We start from the raw sequence: 24,566 nt of genomic DNA, 5'->3' as shown, positions 1-24,566 counted from the left end.
ACTTGATTCAGTGTGCGAGAAGAAAGATTTTACTTCAAAGTGGGTTTTCATCTCAGCTACACATACAAAATTTAGGTCATTCCTCTCCTTTCCAACAACAGTATGGGAAGACTATTCTGTCCACAGCCACTAGTCTAAAAATAAGCTGCTGGTGGGAGCCTGTTTCCTTTACCTTCTATGAAGCAATACCACAAAGGCTGCCACAGTGGCAAGGTGAAGAAATTCACTAGTCAAAGGAAGAGAAATTGTGGAGAGATGGCCATTGAAAACATCCCTTTCTCCTTCTTACGACAGAGATTTTAAATCTCTGCAATTCACTCATAGCCTTTCAGGTGGAGAGGAATACAAACTGAATGGTGGTTGGCTGACTGAAGTGAAGTGAAAATCATTGAACATACTGAAATCACAAAAGTTAGTATTACTACCAGAGGATACTAAGTGGATGATGCAGGAGTATTATTCTAATCCAAGGCAGAAGGGATTGTTTTGGTTGGTTGTTTTTTTAAAAAAAAGCTCGTGCTATATTCCCCTATGGCTAAACTATCTGGGCCAGCATACTATCAGTGAGTGGGGCCAGAAGTAGAAGTGGGCAGGAACATACCTTCTCATACTCACATACATACATGTGCACAGTAACACACAGAAAACATACATGTACTTATACTATTCATAAGAGAGAGGGGGAGAGAGAATGCATTTTACACACACATACAGTGCACAATGGTAACTCCCATGTCATTTACGTGGTCAATTTGTTCTGAGTTCTAAACTTGAAAGGGATAAGAGAATACAATTTTTACATCGTTCAGAGTAAAACCCATAGGAAATTCACCGCCCCATGGACATAATAGCCACTACGTTTTCATGATTACTTTCATTTTGTGATAAACAAGAAGTTCCCTTCTTTGTGTCCGAGAAGCTCCCTTCTTTCTGTCCATGGCTCATAAGATCTTTACTACAATTTTTGTTGGTTTTCCTTAAATTCAGTCAATTTTGTCTTATAATGTTATGAATGCTCACTAGGGATTTTAAACTCTGAGGAGGTGGGCAATGAGATCTGAGTATTCCAAATGGCCTCTAATGCTTACCTAACACTTCTGGAGCTTCTCCAGCATTTCATGAGGTTTTCGAGCACTTTCAGGGTTGCCTAGTGGCTCTAGATCACATTGTCTTGCCAAAGCACTTGGGAAGATAGTTTTTTGTGGGGGTTTCGGGCTATGTGGCCATGTTCTAGAAGAGTTTATTCCTGACATTTCACCAGCATCTGTGGCTGGCATCTTCAGAGAATGCCAACATTCTCTGAAGATGCCAGCCACAGATGCTGGCAAAACATCAAGAATAAACTCTTCTAGAACATGGCCACATAGCCCGAAAAACCCACAAAAAACTATGGATGCCGGCCATGAAAGCCTTCAATTTCACATTTGGGAAGAGTTTAAACTAAGTGGCAGCGAACATGATAAGATGGGCATGGCAATGATTCTGCAGAGAAGAGCACCTCCAACAATCAGGGTGGACACTAGGTGGAGTGGGGTCAGGCTGAGGAGGCGCAGGGGTGAAGAGAGGAACGTGAGTGTTGTGGGAATGCTCAAAGGCTGTAAACTGCCAGAATGCTGTCTTGGAAGGCACCTCACATTGGTGACGGCAAATGACAGTTTTTAAGCCAGAGTTTTCATGCATAAAGACAAGGTACAAGAGGAAGGGGGAGGAACACAGAAAGGAACATGGACAGGGAAGGATCCAGAAAGGAGACATGTGCTAGACTGAGCTGGATCATAAGATGGGCTGGACATTTTCCACTACTATCTTGAAGTCGACAGCTTTCTTAATAGAAAGAATGAAAAGGGGGCTTTAGGTTGCTTGTTCCTTTGCATCATTCATTCCACTGAGGTTCAAGTGAATTCTGCAGGGGGTTGAATTGGATGGTCCTTGAGGTCTCTTCCAGCTCTATGATTCTATGATCTTTAGTTGGAAAAATGATATCAGGTGGCAAGATGATGTGGAAGACATTTCCTCCCTCTGTGTATAGTGTCCAGATTGTGGGTGGTATTTTGCTTGCCGATATTATGTTATCTTGCTTGAAGCAGAAGCAAAGCAAAATCTATTCACTTCCAGGGGCCACCTTCCTCTTCCTCCTCCTCTTCATACAATTGACTTTTTTAACAGACCAAAACTAATTCAATGAGTCTTTAAGGGCAGCTAGAAATGTAAAATAGTGTTTTAATTTGCATACCAACTCAATAGTTGAGAAGTAGATTAGCTGACTCTATTTTATTAACATTACCCCCTAACATTCACTCTGTTGCATGATGAAAGGAGTATTAAAAATATACACTAACCTTGTTAGTAATATTGGTATTTTAGCCTTGTTATATTGCTTGTTTTGCCACAACTTTGGGCATGGGTTTAGGATGACAGGGTTAGAAAAGAGAGAAGGCAGATGTGACTGCTTTTTAAATAATTTGGCAGGGGGAACAGAAAAACCCACAGATAGGTGAAGAAGATTCCAGCAGTATCCAGTTTTCCTTTAGTTAGTTTAGAATAAGCTAAATACTTTTCTGATTTGTTTTACTTTATTTCCTTATTCCAAGCTGTTACAAAAAGGAGAGGTTTGTTCTGTGGTTTATTCTGTAGTGGTCTTAAGTTTAAAGATACGTGACACACATCAGTGTCTGAAACCTTTTCAGAGACTGCACCTGTCCTCCCTGTCATTTTCAGTAGACTGACATTAGGTTTTTTCTCACTGAACAACTGCAAGGAACCAACACCCAATACAAGGTGTTGGTTATTACCTTTAAAGCCCTACATGGCTTGGGCCCGAGTTACTTGCGGCAATGACTCTCTCTAGACAATCTGCCCATCACTCTCAGAATAACTGGGAAGAACATGTTAGAACACCAATCAACTAGGCTTATATCAACTTCCCAGAGTATCTGCTCCAAAACTGTGGAATGATCTTCCGGAAGAAATCCATCTTGGAGGCATTGAAGAGGGCACTCAAAACGGATCTCTTCCAGTGAGCTTAACCACCTGACCTTGTGTAAGAGACATCTTCCGACCCATTATATAACTCTATTGCATTGCCATTTAATGTTGAGTGAGTCTTTAAGATTAATTGTCCTACTTTTATTGATGTGTTTTATATGTATTTTATTATTGATGTATGTATTTTAGCAGACTGTAATCCTGCCTCGATCCAACTGGGAGAGGTGGGAAAATATAAATAAACTATTATTATTATTATTATTATTATTATTATTATTACTAGAAAGCCTGGTGAAACCAGAGAGGACTTTTGCATGAATAGATTGTGAGCTCAGTATTAATGGACTGATTGGTCCATTTTGAATGATTATTTCAGCACAGTTCATATAATAAATAATAGGGCCTGAACAGACAGGCCAGAATTAAACTGCTTCAGGTCACTTTGGAGGTATGCTATTTAAATGCTGCATGCGTCCTAAGAGACCAGAAGTTGCATCAAAGCCACGCTCCAGTCCTAAGGACTGGAGCACAGTTTTCATGCAGCTTCTGGCCTCTTAAGATGTGTGTGTCATTTAAACAGCATACATCCAAAGTGATCTGAAGCAGCTTTATTTTGGCCTGTCTGTTCAGGCCCCTAGTCAGGATTAGAACATGCTCAGAGGTACTTTGTGCTTTAATTATCTGTCTATGTTTTTTGCACCTGGTTCTGGCTAACATACCCTTGGATTCTAGAAAAAACAAAGCAATGAGCCTAAACTAGATCCAGCAGCCAACCTCTGACTTAAAGGATTGGCTGTTGCCAGGAAGGTTCTGTTCTTGCCTAGCAACTCCTTGCAAGCAGTAGGCAAAGCAACCAGGCAGCAACTCTGTGCCAAAATCCCGGTCTAACATGAACAAAGATTCCTCTTGTCTGGCACCTTTATGGAGCTGTCAGGAAAAGGGACTTGGAGATCTGTACTTCATCTCATCCTACACACTGCACACAGTGGAAGGGTGAGCATACCTGATGTCTGTTTTGATCTCCCACTGGGCTCAAGGCTGAAGGAAGCATGCCACAGATCATTTCCTTCATTTCAACCAAACTGAAAGCCTCCTGTTATCTATGAGTCCATGCTTCCAGTTTCTCTTTCTTGTCAATGGCCAAGTGAACATAATGTTCTCCTATAGGTTTCATTCCACATTACCTTTTGGGAGTTTAGAAGAAAAGGTAAAAATGTTTTCCATATTACAAAAGTCTTTGCCAGTATGGAGGATATATCCTTTAATTTGTACTTTCCAGAGTTTGTCAGCTGGAATATATGTGGTCAATTTGTCAACACAGAGATATTCGTTGATAGGGTAATGATATGCAGTGGCAAGAACCAAAAACACTTTGTATGATTTTTTTTTTTTGGGGGGGGGGGGGGTTAAAGAAAACACTGCTCTGAGGTAAAATATCTGCATCCTAAGGCCTTCACTTTGTAAATCTGGTTTTGGGTGAACTGAGTCAACATTCTGGGTGTATATTCCATAACAATATCCAGAGATCTTATTAGGAAATAAGTAGAATGAAAGTATAATGGCTAGGAAACAAATCAGCTTTTGCAAAGATTGAAAAGCATAGATATGGAAATCAGATGTTTCCACTGACACATCCTTGTCACTTATTGCCGCAAGACCTTAAGAAGCTACAAAACTGCAGAGTATAGATGTCACAGTATAACAAAAGCCTCCTCAAGGCTCTATCCAGAAAGTGTGGAGAATCTTCCTGCAAATAAAAGGAGTTACGTTTGTTGGGGACCAGTTTCAGAAATATGATTAAGGAGTGTGCACTACAGAAGAACAAGTCAAAGTAACCCTATCTCCAGATAGCTAAATCCCAGAAGGGTAGGTAGAATTCCTCCTATCTGGGTATTAAATCAATATATATCATATGCACATTTTATCAGAGACAGCCAATGTAGCATAGTGATTAGAATTCCAGACCAGGAGCATAAAGGAGATTATCAGATGGGGTAAAAAAGCTGAGAGTAAAAGGCATACTCCTGGCAAAGTAGTGCGATCGTACTGAAGATTTTCAGACATATTGCACTTATCCAGGCCTTAACCCATGAAGAACCAACACTGCTCCAGCAAGAAACATTCATGTGGAAGTCCCATGAATGGTTTGTTGCTGGAGCATTGCTGGTTCTTCATGGGTTAAGTCCTGGATAAGTGTGACGTTGTCTGAAAATCTTCAGCACAATTGCACTACTTTGCCAGGAGTATGCCTCCACACACACACACACACACACACACTATTTCTCCCTGTCTGATAATCTCCAGAGTTCTTGAAACCTAGCAAGTTATTTTGGGTCACTCACTCAACAAACTTACTTCACAAGGTGGTTGTGGGGATTAATGGTGAGAAGTAGACCATGTCAACAGGCCATGTTCATTGCTGGTGGGTGGCTGTGATGATATTTATAACAGCAATAACATTTTGTCATGCACAGATGCTTTCAGTTGTTACTTCACAACCAACAACACTGGAAGCTACCTTATATACTCAGCTATAGGTTGATCTCATATTTATCAAGGGTAGGTTTTGGAAACAAAATTATGAGTTTTTATATGACCCATGAATAAGTCAAGGGTAAAACTTAGGAGCATGTAACAAAGAATCGAAAAAAAGAAGGAAAAGAAAATAATGCCAAAAGACTTGCAAAATTCCAGCACGTGTAACTGTTTTCATACTAAAGGCTGGCTGGGTGAGAGAGTGCTTCTAGAGCAGATTATGTTCTTATCTTTCATCCTTTTTTAATAAGAGTTCAAATACAGTACTTACATTGACCTGTGGAAACTCTGGTTTTTTGGATCAATTTTTACTAAAATTCCAAGACTTATACATGAGTATATACAGTAAGTCATATTGAGAAATATAACTGAAAAGGCACTCAAGGCAACATACATGTCTCTTTCCCTCTCCACATTATTTCCACAAAAAAACAATTCTCTTTGAGCTCCACACTAGCAAAGCAACAGTGGTAGTCATGAGGCAACCAACTTTTTCCTTATGCAGCTCCATTTAGCCTCTGCTTAAAATGTTACCACTCACTTTATGTGTTTATGATTTTGCAGATAGCCCATTTGGAGTGCAACCCTAAGTATATTAACCTGGGCCTTGTCTGCACAGGCCAACCCATCTCCCAACCCCCATGCTTGCATCATCCTGTTTGGATGATGCACAGTCCAAATCCTGATTCTGGTGCAGGCAGTCTAGACCATGTCTAGCACATCCTATACCAGAACCTGGCATAAAACACTTACAACACAGTAAAAAAAACCTTGCTTCTTGCTCCAGCTTTTCCAGGAAGATCCAAAGCCCTTCATACCTGTGCCATGGCAGCTGTCTGCACAGGTGCCCTGCTAGGATATCCAGCACATCCGCCACTATCACTGCTCACCCATTCTGAGGTCAGAACAAGATGCCAGCATGGGAACCATTACTCGGCACCTCATTCTGATCATAGAAGTGAGTGACCAATGGTGGCAGTGAATGTGCCAGGTGGCCTAGTTGGACACCCGTGCAGACAGCCACCACAGCAGGGAGGCAGAAGCCAAGGTAATGAAGGAGAAGGGGTGCCTGTGGAGATAGGATACTCTGAGCTGTCCCTGGAGTATCTTGACCAATGCAGACAAGGTCTTAGAAGGACATCCCACTGAGTTCAATGGATCTTACTCCCTGGAAAGCATAATAGCACCCTTTGAAAATGTAACCATATTATTTTATTAATAGCTTTCTTTGAGAATAGAAAATTGGGCAAAACCATAACAGGAGTGTATCCATGCTTTTCAGCCTGACAAATGTGGTGCGGTGACTTCTCCCTCATTACTGGGTCTGGAAGATCTAAGGTTGGGGAAAAGATTTGGAGTGGGAGAGGAATAGAAGGAAGGAAAGGAGCTCACTATCAGAGGTTGGGAGAAAGAACTGGGGGAAGAATTAGAAGCGGGGAATGGTGGAAATTAAATACTTTGGTACTTTCCATTAGTGTTTTTATTTTCATATATTTACTGTTATAGAATCATAAAATCATAGAGTTGGAAGAGACCTCAAGGGTCATCATGTCCAACCCCTTGCCATTCAGGAACACAGAATCAAAGCACCTCCAACAGATGGCAATCCAGCCTCTTTAAAAACCTCCAGTGAAGGAGACTCCACCACACTCCGAGGGAGTGTGTTCCACGGTCAAACAGCTCTTACTGTCAGGAGGTTCTTCCTAACGTTGAGGTGGAATCTCTTTTCCTCTATTTTGAATCCATTGCTCCAGATCCTTGCTCCATCCACAATATGACATCCCTTCAAATATTTAAACAGGGATATCATATCACTTGTTAACCTTTTCTCCTCCAGACTAAACATACCCAGCTCCTTGTGTCTCTCCTCATAGGACATGGTTTCCAAACCCTTCACCATTTTGGTCGCCCTCCTCTGGACATGCTCCAGCTTCTCAATATCCTTTTTGAATTGTGTTGCCCAGAACTTGATGCAGTAGTCCAGATGAGGTCTGACCACAGCAGAATAGAGTGGTACTATTACTTCCCTCAATCTAGACACTATACCTCTATTGATGCAGCCTAGAATCCCGTTGGCTTTTTTAGGTGCAGCATTACACTGTTGACTCATGTTCAGCTTGTGTTCTATTGGGACTACTAGATCCCTTTCAAATATACTGTTTTCAAGCCAGTTCTTCCTCATGCTATATCTGTGCATTTCATTTTTTCATCCTAAGTGTAATACTTTACATTTCTCTCTGTTGAAATTCATTTTGTTACTTTTGACCCCGCTTTCTAATATATTGAGGTCATTTTGAATTTTGATCCTGTCCTCTGGGGTATTAGCTACTCCTCCTAATTTGATGTCATCTGCAAATTGTATAAGCATACCCTCTATTCCTTCATCCAAGTCATTAATTAAGATGTTGATATTAGATAAAGCATGGAAGGGGAGAAAGTCCTAACACTCTTTAGACCTTGAATACACAGAGACTTCTGTTAATTCACACATATTCATTTAAAAAAAACCGCATACCCCACACACACATACACCAATCCCTCAAAACACTCTCCAAGCTCACTGTTTCAGTGCACTGATGCTATACTACCACTCTGACTGATGATATAAGGAGCAAAAAACAGTCTGAGCTCTAGCATAATAAAAGTAGACCTTATCTTTAGGGCCTACATATCCTAAGGCACCAGATCCTGTTTGACCTTGGAAGCTTAGCAGGATTGTTTTGGGTTAGTTCTTGGAGGAACGTTGCCAATGAGTTCCAGGTTCTTTAAGCAAAGAGGAAACTGGCAAAACCATATCCAAGTATACTTTGGCTAAGAAAACCGTAGGAAATTCTTGGGGACACCATAGGTCAACAAGCAACTTGAAAACATAACCACACACACACATACCGCATTCATAAATCACATGATGCAGTAGAGGAAACCTGAAATCAGATTATATCTCTAACACTATTTTCAGAAATTAAACACATGTAAATATCACAAAGCACAAACCAAGCCCTTTAGTTCGTTCTCCTACTCTGTGGTGCTCTCTGTCTGACTTTGGGGCTATACAAACAGCCCTTAAGGGGCGGCATGCAGTTGCCCCTTTTTCAGCCAGATTGGGGCCACGGCAATCTCATGCTGTAGCCCTGATCTGGCCTTCCAATGGCATAGGAAGGAGCCGCAAAAAGTAGCTCTTTTGTGCACCTTCTAAAGAGCGCCAGAGACGAGGCAGCACGACTGTATGGTGCCCCTTCGGCACTGTGTCATTTGAACGCAGCACTGGAGGTGCATCATGATACTGCATGCCATCTGGAGCAGTCCGTGGCATCATGATGCCCTGGGGGTGGAGTCAGGGGGTCGTCATCAGCACGCTGTGCCCTGACTCCATCCACAGGCTGGCCTTTCAGGCTGGTCTGTATAGGCTCTTAGTATGCATTAGGATACAAAGAATATTCCTGGTTGAAAAAGGGATTTCATGACACTTCAAAAACTTAGATCCTTTTCACACAATACATGTATGCTGAGGTTCCACTTTAATTCCTATGGCTATATCCTATAGAATTCTGGGGATTGCAGTCTGGTTAGGTACTAGAATTTTCCGGATGTGAATTCAAAATAACCCTCCTTAAAATGTAAATCCCAGGACTCTGCTGGATGGAACCATGGCAGCTATTGTTCAAGTAGAATCATAGTGCTATAACTATGAAAGGGCTCCTAGTGAGAAAGAATAACACAGTAGTGAGACTATGCACTGTTTCTCCGAAGGAAATTACTTTGCACATAAGTATATATGAAGTATGTGTAAAAACGTGTGTGTGTGTGTGTGTGTGTGTGTGTGTGTGTGTGTGTGTATGTGAAAAGCATATTTTAAAAACATTTTAAAAAACAGACTTCTTTATTAACTCGCCAAAAAACCTTTTCAAAGGTCTACATTAGAGGGTTTTGGACAAAAACATGATTTTTGCATCAAAAAAATGGAGGGTCCTGGGAAAAAATATTTGCATGAAAACTGGTGATGATGTGAAAATCAGATAATTTCCTTGGTATTGAAATCACATGGGTTTCTGGAAGAGGGTTTACATGAAAAAATATTTTTGATACAAAAATGCTGTTTTTGGACAAAGATATGGCTTTCAGGGAAAATATTCCTTTTCACACATGTGCACGCACGCACGCACGCACACACACACCCAATGTGTATTTCTGTGCAGAATGATTTCCCAAACACTATGAGGATATGTGAACACTAGGGTAAGAAGTGCACATAAATGTTCATTTTCCCCTGCAGTAGGGAGACTACTGCAGAAACATTTTGTCCTCACATGCAAACTTAAAACAATCAAATATTTACATCCCAAGCAAGTACATTTCTATACCACTTATCAGTGCACTTAAGCACTCTTTAAGCAGTTTACAAAAGGTAAGTTAATTGCCCCCAACAAGCTGGGTACTCATTTTAGCGACCTCAGAAGGATGCAAGCTTGAGTTGACCTTGAGCCTCTGGCTGATATTGAACTTGCAGCCTGAAAACTATGAGGTTATTAATCCAGATGGTCACCTGTTTAGGATGCACAACTGCAGGAGACTTTCTGAAACTAAATGGGCACAGCTACATGGTGATGAGATGGAGTGGGAGGAGAAAACCACAAGGCTCTCTTGAAATGCATGTGAAATTATCTTGCCTGCCGTGGCAGCTGAACATGTCACAAACATGAATGGAGGCAGAGACCGGTGACAATCCTAGTGAGTGAGCGAGCCAGATTTATACATGGTGCAACAAATGTAGCAACAGCCAGAGAGAAAATTTCATGGTGAATGTCCTCTCAAAGGTATGTCAGCCTTTCTGGATTGTTCACAGTGCATTCCTATGCATATTTCATGAAAGTCAATCCCACTGTGTTCTGTGCAATTTATTCCCAGGAAAGTGTGCATAGGAGAGCAGCCTCCATTTCTATGACCCTTCAGCTGATTATCTCTCTGCAATCAAATCTACTCAGAATCCAGAGTTCTTTGTTGCATAATCAGAAACTACCAACGAAATTCCCCCACCTCTATGATAGCTCCACACTGTTGTCCTATTTGAATCTACAAGAAACTATTTTGAGTTCTTTTTTGCCTTTGCTGTGTTTCAGGCAATGATTTATAGGCCAATGTCTTAACTTCTTTGGTATATAAACATCTGAATATTGTCACTTTCCTTGCCCATTAAAGCAAACTCCTATTTTCAGTTTACCAGGTCTCACCACAGACCACCAAAAATGCAAACACAAGCAATCATCCCTTTTGCTGATGGCACATGCTAAATGTCTATCAGCTAAAGGCTAGCACTAAACATTTGTCTGTTAAAAGCCAGGATTTCCCCCCTGGAAGGAGATAGGCAATACTTTCAAATCTATAGACTGTAGAAAAATTAGGAGCCCGAGTATCCTTCTTGGTAGCTAGAAAGGAACAAGGAAAACAGAAGAAAAGACATGGTGACGAATAAAGATAAAAAGAGTCACTGCCTTAATTTTCTAGCATAACCTATCTAATTAGTTTATCACACGGGAGGCAAAGTGCCCAAATCCTGTACATGAACGGGGTCTCATAAATCCTGTGAAAATCCCACAAAAGTGGGATTGTTTTCCACACATCAGGCTCATTGAGCATTAACGTGACATTAACCAGTGCAGAAAGTGGGCAAAATTGTGCTGCTTTTTACTTTGGGGATTTCCCCGAAAGTAAAAAGCGGGACGATTTTGCAACTTTCTGCAAGGGTTAATGTCACGTTAATGCTCAATGTGCCCAACATCATCTGAAAACAATCCCGCTTTTGTCGGATGTTCCTGGATTTAGGGGCTATACAGACTGCCCCTTTGGGGTGGCATACAGCCACCCTTTTACCAGCTGGATCGGTGCTGCAGCAACTGCATGCCATGGCACCAATCCGGCCTCCATAGAGCACAAAAAAGGAGCCAGAAACCCAGCTCCTTTTTGCACCCTCAAAGGGGCTCCATAGCCACCACTGTGTGGCTTGATGATGCCCCTTTGGCACTGTGCCATTTGGATGCAGCGCCAGAGCTGCATCATCATGGCACACACCATGTGGACTGGCGTGTGCCAAAATGGTGCCCCGGTGACGGGGTCACAGTGTGCAGCATGCAAAAGCTGTGCTGTGGCTCTGCCCACAGGCCAGTGTTTTTCACCAGTCTGTACAGGGTCTTAAACTCCATTTTTGCACGGGATTTGGCCGCTTCCCTACTATGTGATGAATTCCTAAGAAGCATTCCTGCAGTATTGATGCTTTAAGATACTGCAGAAAACAAAGGCCTGGCAACCACAACAAGCTTCTAGCTAAGCCTGTTCCTTTTCTTAGCCAAAGGAACTGTCAAGGGACCACCAAGGCAACTTGCCATCTTAGAGCACATCACAACAGTCACCCTCTCAGTTTCCAAGAGTTATATTTTGTGTTGGAGAAAAGGAACTTTTCCACTTACCTGCAGGACAGCTGATTTATGCCCTCAACGTAGTAGCAAACTCCACCGTTGACACAGTAGGACTTAACTGTTTCATTGCACTGTCTAGTGTGTCCAGGCCCAGAGGACAGAGTTGTGGATACTGTGAGGGAGGGAAAGACATATTACATGCTTATTTTGCACTTCCCACTCCTTGAGTTACGTTGCTGAAATCCCTGGCTAACCCTGGCTTCTATCTGTTTTGGGTTTTTTTGTGGTTTTTTTGTTGTTGTTTTTGTTTTGTTTTTTTTTACTAGCAAAAACACTCAGTTTGCATATAGATTGAAATAGTCTTTAGTGTGGAAAAATGTAAAACACTTAAGCAAAACTGACAGCTGCTCAAGTTCCATGTGAGGGAAACCTCAGACAGTTGGACATCTAGGCATACTCACTGCATAACCCTAAACCCTATGCAACAGCACAATCCTAAAATCCATGTCAGTGTTTGAAGGCTCTCCCTCAACAAGAGGATGGCTGGCCCCACAATTCTTTTGGACTATTCTCTCATGTTCAAGCTGTAAACCAGGGGTAGGCAATCTTTTTGAGCCGGGGGCCGGGTTGCTGTCCCTCAGACAACTGGGGGGCCGAAGCCAAAAAATAAATAATTAAATAATTTTTTAAAATTAATTATATAAATAAACCAGGACAAATGTAGGACAAAATTTTCAAATGGAAGACACTTTTTTAAAAAAAATGGAGGACACGCGAAAAAATTTGCTGATTTTTTAAAAAATGTTAATATAAATGCATGTTTCCGAGGCTTCTATAGACAATTGCCCCCCAAAGGCCCCGGCGGCAATCAGCGGCAGGACCGGGCTGGGGCCGGTCCCAAGGCCTCGCTGGGCCGCATCCGGCCCGCAGGCCGCAGGTTGCCTACCCCTGCTGTAAGGGGTTGCCTACCCCTGCTGGTTAGATAAGTTTGCCACTCAGTGACTAAAGGGGGTACTGCAGGCTTCAAACCCAGACACATACTTAAACTAATTAAGATCCTTAAGGGGACACTCCAAGAATTAAATCCCTTTTTTGTAAATCACTTTGAAAACCTTGGGTTAAAAGCAGCTTTCAAATGATTACAAATAATGAAGTTCTGCTTGAAAACTACAAGGTAATTACATATGAAGACATATTCCTGAAATATGTTTATCAATGTACACGTGGATACTGATAATCGATGGGGGAGGAAGATACCAGTGACCCCAAACAATGGTAAACTGCATATGCACAATGTTCTTTACAAAGTGTGGAAATGTAGTAACAGCAGCAGCAGCAGCAGCAGTAGTAGTAGAATCTTTATTCATAAAAGTTATAAGCCATCACAATTCAAAATACTAAGAAATATTAAAATAAATAAAATACCAACAAATAAACAAATTAGATATAATAACCATACTAAAAATCACATTTATATGAATAAAAGTTTAAATATCCAGAGTAAAATACCAGCTATCTGCAATATTCCGAAATAATTCTTACAAATGATTTTGATATTTGGATTGTAGCTACTAGCAGCCAGGACAAATTTTGCAACCATAGTGGTGAGGTAAACTTTATTTCTGGCTAATAAAATGCAGATCTGCACAAGGGGAGGATTCTTAGAGATGAGAAGGATAGTATAATTAAGGAACATTTCTCTAGGAGATGTATACAGCGAACATTACAGCAGATAGTGTTAAATGTTCTCCACTTCCCAGAAAGTGCGGAAATGAAAAATGGAACAATGGGGATCCGAATGGTGCACTAGTTCCAGAAATTTGCATGGTATAAAAGTGTACCACAGTGGCTAAGAGACTATGCTATTACTCTGGAAGTCACCTGCTTCGATCTTGCTTCTCTCTTGAATTCACTAAGTGATTTCAGACAAGTCACTTTCACTCTGACATGAAATACTGGATAGAAATAATGGTGTGGGCTAGGATCACAAACAAGATAATGTATGTGAAACCCTTTGAATACTCAGTAATGCCACATAAATGCATAACATTGTTATTAATTTGGTCTTTAGAGTTGACACTGGCTTCCTATAGAGTCTAGTATATAGTCTAGATTGGTTTTGGATTAGCTAAAACCAAGTACTATGCATATATCAAGAATATTCTCTTGATGATTAGGAAGGTGAAAGCAATGGTGAAGGTGAAAACACCAAAATACCTTTCTGGAAGCATTCCAGAAGCCCTTAAGAATATGTCAAGGGCTGATAAAACACTCATGTGGGATGTTTGGTAAAAACAAAATAAATGACATAATATTGATCAAAGAGAATATGAGGGATGAGGTACTTACACATTTCTTATATTACAACTAATATAGTAATTTAGATTCTGAAGCAGGTAAGACATGTGTTGCTCCTAGGAAAATTCAGGCAAGAAAGCCCTGGATGCGGGGGGATCTTCTGAGTGCCAATCAGTGAGGCTGTGTATGTACCCTTGAGTGGGATCCATGAGGAATATGAAGGGACATGCACAACTTTCTTGAATAGTATTAAAGTACTAAGCATCTTAGAAAGAAATGAAATCTCCCAATGAAAGCACAATTCATGAAATACACCTTATTTCTCATACACACACATGAGCAATCAACCTTCAATTCTAGCTGGCCATCTTAAATTTACATCTTCAGCATATTTTAAATGGTTGGAAAACGTGTTTGTCCTCCAGTATTCACAGTTCTGTCCTGGACATGCTGTGATGCCAACATGACAAAAGTGATATTTGAGGGAGTTACAATAAGTGGTTTGGGGCCTAAAGCTCAAAAAGCATGCCTTTTTAAAAAAAATAATAAAGCTGCTCCTAGTATTCAGAGCGATGCAGACACCTAAGAGTATTTTAGATTTACATTTCCTTATGCTAGCAGTGTCATGTAAAGAGTTAGAATGGTTTGTCTCACGGTTGCATTGCATTCATTTATTGCATATTTTTGTGATAGTGGTCCAAAGAAAACTTCAGGTACACGGGGGCAGGTTATGATGGGGGAAAGGATGAGGCAATGGCTTTCCCTCTCTTTGCTTCCGATGGGCAAATTTTAACAATGGAGATAATTCTCAGAATCTTGTGGTTTCTCTTCATCTGGCAGTTCTTATTTTTACTCTCTGATAATACCCAGGAATGATACTGTATCATTACATAGCGTAATTCTAGGACATTACTGGAAAATAAAATGGCCTCATCCACTGTAAGTAGATGGCACCGGTGGGTTTTATGCCCTTCCACTACTGAAACGGCTCCCTCGCCTAAAGCAAAGTTTTACACACAACACATTTTACAATCTTTGAATAATGCCCCCAAAGGAGAAACATTTAACTCAAGTATGAACAAAAGATTTACTTTTGCTGCACTATGGCTGCCTTTATATGATAATGAACCAACTGAATAAGGAGGAGATATCAACCGAAGGAAATGACTAATGACTTCATTCATCAGTATGGATGGGGCATTAGCCATGACTGAAAATATGTCATTGCAGAACTTGGCTTGAAGAATCACTGCAGAAAGATTCCCAGGAAGTTCTCTTCACAGAAAAGATAGAGGACTTGCACTAAATGAAACTCCCTGATGAAGGGGTAGTTTTTTGCTCACCTTCTAGCTCCTATACATGCCATGACTCATGATTTACACTTATGATTCACACCACACCATAAACAGAAGTGCATCACCACAAGCAGCTTTCTCTAAACGGCCATCCATGTGGCATATTGTTATGGACACTTACTGTGGAAAACACTCCTCTCTGAGTTGAGATCAGTTCCCAAACAAGCTGCTTTTAGGAAAACTGTAAAGATGAATCTTTTCAACTTGGTCTTTTAAACTGTTTTCTGACTATTGTAGGAATTATTCACTGATGTTATATCTCAAATATAGCAATGAGTACGGTAATTTTAACAATTTTTCTCCCCATTTTAACAAAGTTTTTTTAAAATGTGCAATTTTTAAGAAGTATCTGTAGTTTGGGAATAAAATATAGTGAGGGTTTGAGGGTGCAGGAAACAGCTTTTTCAGTACAGAAATATTTCCTGCACAAAGCATGTTGTTTCCTGTGATCGTTTAGCCAAAAGCAGTATTTTCTGTGCAGGAAAGAGTATTATTTTCTGCACAGAAAATGCTGTTTCCTTTCCCCCAAACCCCATGTACAAATATTGTGCAGAATATATACTGAACAGTGAAAAATCTTGTCAGTCCAGGATTGTCCTCATCCAGGTTTCCTGACACTCAACAAACATTTATTGTACTGAATCTTCCACATTCATTTTGTAACAGAATGGTGCAAGATTCAGTACATTTGTTGTACTGAATCTTCTACCATTCTGTTTTGTTGGATGATCTGAAGGTTTGATACTATGAGAAATAGAGACAAGTTTCTTTCTGTCTGCTTTCTCCAACTATGCATAATTCTATACTTCTAACATATCCCTCCCTTATCCTCATTTTACCTCAAATCAAAATTCTCAGATGTCATAAATGCAAATTCTCTTCCTAGGGCAGTTACTCCAGTTTTGTGGTCATTTTCCTTGGCTTTTTCCACATATTTTCTAGCTCAGCTCACAGACAACTGTTAAGTTATTATTAATCCTTTTGGACTATTAGCAGAGCTGAAAGTTTCATGTAGCAGCAGTAGCAGCATCCCAGAGGTCTGTGGCAAACATGGAACTAAACATAAGAGAAGCTGTGTCCTCTAGCTATCTGTTTTCAACAATATAAAGTAGAACACATTACCAAGTACTTAAACAATGTAACCAATAAGTGATTATTACTGGTATCTGTTTTACAAAATTATATACGCCATGCTGGAATGTGTGCAGAGGAGGGTGACAAAAATGGGGAACGATCTGGAAGCCATGCCCTATGAGGAGCAGCTTGGGGAGCTGGGAATGTTTGATGAAAAGAAGGTTAAGAGGGGATATAATAGACATGTTTAAATACTTGATCTCATATCAAAGAAGGAAGAGGCCTGTTTTCCATGGCTCCAGAGACAAGGTCAAGGGGCAATATATTCAAACTACAGGAAAAGAAATTCCACCTAAATCTCAGGAGGAATTTCCTGACAGTAAGAGCTCTTTGACAGTGGAACACACTCCCTCAGAGTGTGGTGGAGTCTCCTTCTTTGGAGGTTTTTAAACAGAGGCTGAATGGCTATCTGTCGGGGTTCTTTGACGGTGTATTCCTGCCTGGCAGGGGGTTGGACTTGGTGGCCCTTGAGGCCTTTTCCAACTCTATTATGATTTTATGATTATCTCAAAATAATAGAACAATAACAACAGTCCTCCATGCACTTCTACTTACACCCAAATCCTCTACATGTTTACTCAACCTCCAAGGCCTGCAGAGTGGATATTTCCCATTGCCATTACTTTGGACAGTGATAGGAACAATCAAATTAAAATCAATTAAGTTATAATTGATTTTGAATTTTTGCCAACAAAAAAGAACAACTTGATTAAATTTATTTCTCAATTAAGGTGACTGGCTTTCATAGGAATTTCAGCACTAACCTTTTGCAGGAATTAAATTATTAATTAAGGGGCTATACATACCAGCAAGAAACGCCAGCATCAGGGTAGAGTGTGGGTGTGGCGACCACACACTGCACACCCCAACCCCGCTCCGATGCTGACACCATGCCGACCGATCAACTGTCCCCTTCTTAGGTGTTTAGACGCGCTGTGGCAAAGAATTGGTGAAAAGCCACCGCCGCTGCCACCGCCACAATAAGCACAGCTTCTTGCTGCTTTAAGAAAGAGCGGCATTTTTCTGGCCTTTTGTGGGCCAGCAAAGCACTGGATCAGGCCCGCAGCGAGCAGTTGCTGCAGGCCTGATCTGGCACTCCCAGGGGCGGCACAGAGTCGCTCTGTTGGGGCAGTTCGTACAGCCCCTAAGTTTATTAATGAGCCACAATGTTAAAGAGCCAACGTACTTTAAATTACCCAGTTGGTTCTCCACCCAAAACCTAGTTCACATGGATCTGAAGAACTACTTTTCATGTCTTAAAAAAACCTATGTGATTTGAGTAAATACAAGATTTAGCCATGCAACCTTTGGCCCTTTCGCACCACCCAACTGTAGCACTATGATTACATTTTAAATGCCATGGTTGTGTCCTATGGAATCTTGGGGTTTGTAGTTTGGTCAGAGGCACTTGTGGTGCTCTCTGGCTGAAATTTCTAACTGTCCCTCCCTGAACTGCAAACCCAAGGATTCCATAAGTTGTTGCCAGGGCACTTAAAGTGGAACCACAATGTTATAACCATGGAAATGGGATTACCCTTCTAACTAGCCATGTGACAATGCAGAAAGATATGGGGTAGAGCTGACATATTGCTCACTGCATGCATTTCAGAAATTGGGAGAAAGCTAATAAGATCTACCAGGATCAGGGTGACCAGATGCCATAATCTTAAAGGAGGACTGTGCATTACAAAATCTCCTGGAAAGGGAGGACACATGGTCACCTTGGCCAGAATTCAAACACTCTTCTCCAATTGCTCACATGACAGTTTGTAAGATTCACATCCCAGTTTCAGCTACAGCTGTTTGTTTGCCTTCTTGACAAAACTTGTAAAGTGCCAAGCCACCAGTATTGTTACCTTGCCGTTTTAAATGTGCTGTCCATCTATGAACTATATTCCAGAAAATGTTACTGTATTTGGAAATTGTGGATTATCAAGCCCAACACTAGAAAGCCAAAAACAATGGGCAGCAACATTCACACCACAAACATCCCCTTGAATTCCCCACTAGTGAACCCAACCCCATTTCTCACAACCCTAATACACCCCATTCCCCACTCGCAGCTGAGCCATATTTATATACGCATTTAAATGCAGTTGCTCAAAACAAAACTCAAACCACTGCATTATGATGTCTTTCAGTGATTGTCTTACTTCACTATTTACATTCAGGAGTGTATGTACATCAGGAGCACAATAAGGCAATTGCCCCCATATAAGAATTCTGTCCCAATTCCTTTAGTCTCCAAATTAGGGATCCCAATATAATGCAATGGCTTTAGTGTTGGACTAGGATTCCAAGAAACTGGGGTTCAAATCCCCACTCACACATCGGAACCCAATGGGTAAACGTGGACAAGCCATAGTCTCTCAGCCTCAGAGAAAAGCAATGGCAAACCCTTACTGAACAAATCTTGCCAAGAAACTGCCATGATAGATTTGCGACAAGAACAGCATGGATACCCAAAACAAAAGAAAAATGAAAAGGTATTTACTTGCTTCATAAACACCACATAATCTGTAAGGCTCTTTAAGGATGCACAGGAATTTGGTATCTTCCATTACGGCAGGACAGTAAGGGTAGGTAGGAAGGGAATAAAATGTATTTTCTATTAAAAGCAAACGAATAACATAAGCCCTGTTTCTGTGTATTTTTAAAATACACAAGGGTAATCAATAATAATGTTAAGGGCTGTTTTTTTAAAAAAAAAACTTTATTAGAATATTAACATTTATTAAGGCTTTAGTGCAACGTTAAACTTCATATACATGTTAGCAGTGCTATAGTGAAATGCATGATTGTGCCCAGGGATTGCTGTATATACTCATGTATAGGTCTAGAAAAAAACTGGGTCAGCTTATCCATGGGACAATGTAAGTACTATACTTTAACTCTGATATAGATTTTTTAAAAAGGAGCCATCCCCTTTTTATGAAGCAATAAAAGGTGAGAGCTTAGTCCATCCTGGGAGCACCAAAAAGAAGCATACTATCTCATTTATCCAGCTCTTAGGATCAGCACAAACAGTTAATGTCTGCTAGAATTTTATAAGTTCTTTGGCATCATTTTCCTTTTCATCATCCTTTACATCCTTTGTTACATGCCCCTAAGTTACATGCTACATGTTACATGCCCCTCAGCTTATCCACGGGTCATATCAAAATCCACAATTTTGGCCCCTAAACCTGTCCTCAAATTATACATGAGGTTGACTTATAGTCGAGTCTATACGGTAAATAAAAACTTTGGCCCAGTACATACCGCCAGGAAGCAGCATTCAGGCAGCAATTCTAGGGTTAGGGACCTCACACCAACTGCACGATCCCTAACCCTAGCACGTCACCAACTGCACGATCCCTAACCCTAGCACATCCCTAACCCATAGCGCACTTGTGACATCCGCATGGCGTCCAAAGACAGACCCAGTTTTTCTGGGTCCTTTTTGGGGTGGAGGGATACCACACAGTTTGGCTGCTGCAGCGTCCCTCCGGAGGAAAAACGGGGCACTTTGTTTTGCCTCTTTGTATTATTCAAGACCTAAGAGCTTGATGGTGTTAGGCTTCCAACTTAAGCTCAACTTATCAGTCCACTGTAAGCAGTCTGGAAAGATCACAGCAAAATTTAAAAGTGTTGCCACTCCTAGGGCAAAGTCAACTACAGTTCCTGTCTCCTTCTCTTCTTGTCTTAAGCTTGTGAAAAGCATGTCCCTATAAGACATAAGCTACCCTCACCAGTTTCCTCTGTTTTAAAATAGATTGAAGCTCAGTTTTAACTTCTCTGCCATATAGGATAAACATTCACATTGAAACAATGGAGTTTATCAGACAAGGGGAATTGGAAGTATAATCCGATGGCAATCTGAACGCAATCATGGGATTTAATGTTATTGCGTGATAACCTACTACACACAAATTCGTGCAATGGGAAGTCAGTCTGAACGCAATCATGTGGTTTCACGTTATTGCGTGATAGACTGCCACACGCAAATTCGGGCAATGGCATGCTATTTTCGGGCAATGGGGAGCCAGTTCTAATGCAATGCATATTAACGTAATTACGTGAAACTAGCGACTTTAAGTGAATGCATTCTGGCCCCACTTTCTTTTCATTCGAATTTAAGGGAAATTCCTCCCATTTGATAAACTCCCAAGCTTTACAAACTGGTTACGAACCAGTCAGTCAGTGCCTGCACCTGCTGGACTAGCTGCAGAAAAACAGAATCCTAAAATCTTGAGTTTAGTAGGTTTTGACTTTTCATGTCAAAACAAGTAATCACACACTTCCATCTTTCCTAGATCCAGACTGAACTAAGAGCCATACTTCTTCCAGCTACCAGCTTTCACTGCTAAGCCCATCAGAAGATGAAGAAGCAGAAGCTTTTCCACAGTACTTTGACTGAGCTCCATGACCTGTTGAATTACCACCTATCTTTCAGATATGAAGAGCCTTGGACAACAGAAAATCACAACAGTCTAAACTAGACCTGGAAAGGAATGTTACTTAAATTCTGTTTCCCTTCCACCATTAGAACTTTTATTTTTGGTAGACTAAGGCCCTGGTAGACTAAGACCATCCAAGGAAGCAAATAAAACAAAGGCAGGGGAAACCATGGGGGTTCAGAACTACTTTGTTAGATGAATGGGGTGACATGGAAGAATGAATCAAAGATGGATGTGTAAAATAAAGATCACAGGAGGCCTAACCTAGAAGTACTGCCAGTGGATTGCACTTTATATCACTTAGAAGTACATCAAACTAAATTATTCTGCTAGAATATTAAAGGATTTGACAGAATAGCTGCACAGAAGTGCTTTAAAGAAAAGAATTACATAAATTACACTAACTACTGCATATTTGGTTATTAAGAACCTTTTATCAAACAGGAAGAAAATTGCATGAACATAAAAGGACCTCACCATTTTTGCCAAAATTTGGAATGTAGGCAGGTATGGGGTCAGGTCTAAGTATAGTTGGGAGCCCATGGAGAGGAGGGACTGTGCCTCAGATTTTGTTTTTTCACTCCAGGTTGCTCCATGTAACTTGGTGAGACATGCTCACAGACTGCACTTCTCTAAGGAGATTATCAGCCGGGGGGAAATCGACAAAGGCATTCTCCCAGCAAAATTGTGTGATCGTGCTGAAGATTTTCAGACAACGTTGCACTTATCCAGGACTTAACCATGAAGATCCAGGAATGCTCCAGCAACAAACCATTCCCAGTATTTCCCTGTGAACAGTTTGTTGCTGGAGCATTCCTGAATCTTCATGGTTTAAGTCCTGGATAAGCACAATGTTTCTGAATTTTTTCAGCGTGATCATGTTACTTTCCCAGGAGAATCACTTTTACTCCTGGCTTTTCCCCCCAATCCGATAATCTCCATCATCTCGAGAATTTCAGGGAATATGTAATTTCCAAGACTCTTGATTTTTGAGGGGCTTTTACAGAACTACCTCTAAAGTTCTTGTATCTAAGAGCTAAGAAATGGCTGAAAAGAAGATAAAATTTCAAAAGCACAAGTTTTTTTTAAAAAAAAAGTTGTTTTCTTGAACCCCAAGAGATTTGTGATGTGTGCACAGAACGAAAGTGAAACAAAATCAATCACTTTGGCTCAACTCTATAACTTACCAGTTCTTACACTGAGAGTGCCTCTGACAGTGTCCATGCCCAGCACATTCTCTGCTTCACAACTGTATTCTCCTGCATCTTCCACTTTCACTTTATTGAACTGTAGTCTAGAGTTTTTTCTGCAAAACAAATAAATGTAACAAAAAAAAAAAAAACCCAGATTAGTTGCACCAAAGGTGGCTGGAGAGATATTACAAGGATGACAATTTCAGGATGGCAAAATTCTTCATAATTCTTGCCTTTGTAAATACTTTATGTGATAGCAAAACCGCAAAATTCTATTGGAGAGTGGAACTGCTTAACAATTTGGACCTTGATGCCTGTTGTTTGGGCTGACAATGCATTGGCTTCTGGCCCCTTTAGCTTTGGCCTGATCTGGTCTACACACCCAACTCCAGCTTCTGGCCTTCTAACTACCAGCAGAGCTGAGAGAGGACAGCCTGACAGCCACATACAATAGGTTTCATAGTATTAGCTGCAATAGTGTTAGCTGCAACAGTGGGACTCCACTGCTCATCTTTCTGTGTTATTTAAAAAACCCTTATTCCTACTTATTCCTTTCTTTTTAAATCTGTTAGCAATCAATGATCAAGCTGCATTACAATTCATATCAGTCCCAGCCAACATTATAATAAGCATAATGAAAGCAATAGTTAAATAACATCAAGAATGCTGCAGGTTCCTACTCATTTCTGACAAAGTTGATGAAGTACTTTGGGGGGATGACCACATTGTATTGAATATCAAAGGTATATGATTGTCCCCCAAATGGATCCCATGTACACATTCCAACAATCTGCCAAAATCTTAAAATTTTATTAAGAATTCACTTTGTAGAAGCTATGCTAATTCTTTACAATGTTTCTCCTTCAACATAAGTGATACTTCTCTCCTCAATAATACTTTCTACCCATCTGCCTGAGGCTAAATTGTGTCAGTGTTAGTTTTATTGATGAATAACAAAAGTCTTTTCCAGGAGGTAGAGATTCTGACATTCTCTCAAAATCCCTTGTTAATTTTGAAGGGATCCACTTGTTCTGTGCAAGCCTAACTACTAAACTAAGGCCTGTTAAAGACTGCCAGAATAAAGCTGCTTCAGGTCTCTTTGGAGGTATGCTGTTTAAATGATGCATGCATCCTAAGAATCCGGAAGCTGCACCAAAGCTGCACTCCAGTGCTTAGGAATGGAATGTGGCTTTGGTGTGACCTCCGGACTCTTAAGACCCATGCATCATTTAAATAGCATACCTCCAAAGAGACCCAAAGCAGCTTTATTTTGGCAGTCTGTAACAGGCCTTAATCAGCCCACATTACATCCAAAAGGAAGATGCTGGGAAATGTGTAGTCCCAGAAATACACCAAAAAGAGCTGGTTCAGAAAAGTTCCCTGGCACAGTTGAGTTGGAACTCAGCCATCTTGATGAGAAGGACAAGGTCTCCTAACAGACCGGAGGAGAGCTTCTGCAGTATTTAAACAGAAGCCAACTAACCTCTAGGTCACAGTGATAGGAACTAATGAATTAAAATCAATTAAGATGCAAATTTGCTTTTAAAAGAAGGCAAGTTAATTAAGTGTATTTTAAATGGAAGTGACTGAGTTAAGTTTGAATTTCAGTGATAATTTTTCTCCAGAACTGAAGTATTAATTAAGTTATTGGTTAACTGAATTATTACAAAGGAATTAATTGATTAATAAAAATGCTAAAGAGACCCCCCCCCCCCAAAAAAAAAGTATTATCCAACTATTTCTTTACACAAACTATAATTTTTTGGATGGAACGCTATTTCTTGTTTTCTTTTAGTCCCTTTGCATTTGGAAATTGCAGGGTGTAAGGCACAAGTATTAAGGGAAGCTTGGGATGGAGTGAGATGAAGTGAAGGAGTAAGTTGGGGTTTCTGTTCTAGGACAATATATGGCCTCCTTTGCATTCAGATAATCCCATTGTGTTCTGCCCTGAACACAGCACATAGGCTCTTCATCTGACCCTGGCAACAGAATCCTGAAGATCCTAACCCTGGGACTTTTTGCTAGGATCAAATGTGAATCAGTAAGCTAAAGAATACAGAAGGCAATAAGATAGAAAGAGGGAAAGTGAGAGAAGTGTTTTTGATGAGGTCGGCAAGAAATGGGATTTTCTAAAATTCATGAAAGTATTTTCTTCTCTCCAAAACTAAAAACATGGATGAAGGGACCTCTTTTGTACCTTTATTCTGATAAGACTTT

General features: G+C 40.5%; 1 protein-coding gene across 3 annotated transcripts in view; it reads right to left on the bottom strand.

The window, feature by feature from the left end:
* Nucleotides 1-24,566, bottom strand: part of NRG2 (neuregulin 2) — a 204,348-nt gene that overhangs the window by 44,408 nt on the left and 135,374 nt on the right. For all 3 annotated transcript variants that reach the window (XM_089516297.1, XM_089516295.1, XM_089516296.1), the window contains exons 3-4: nucleotides 22,344-22,462; nucleotides 11,982-12,102 (exon numbers count right to left, since the gene is read on the bottom strand). In XM_089516297.1, coding sequence (XP_089372423.1) covers nucleotides 11,982-12,102; nucleotides 22,344-22,462 — 240 coding nt within the window. The remainder of the gene's footprint in view (nucleotides 1-11,981; nucleotides 12,103-22,343; nucleotides 22,463-24,566) is intronic.

The sequence above is a fragment of the Sceloporus occidentalis genome, unplaced genomic scaffold, assembly GCF_023333645.1.
Source record: "Sceloporus occidentalis isolate IW3139 unplaced genomic scaffold, rSceOcc1.0.p SCAF_3, whole genome shotgun sequence".
Lineage (NCBI taxonomy): Eukaryota > Metazoa > Chordata > Lepidosauria > Squamata > Phrynosomatidae > Sceloporus > Sceloporus occidentalis.
This window is presented reverse-complemented; position numbering and strand designations above follow the sequence as displayed.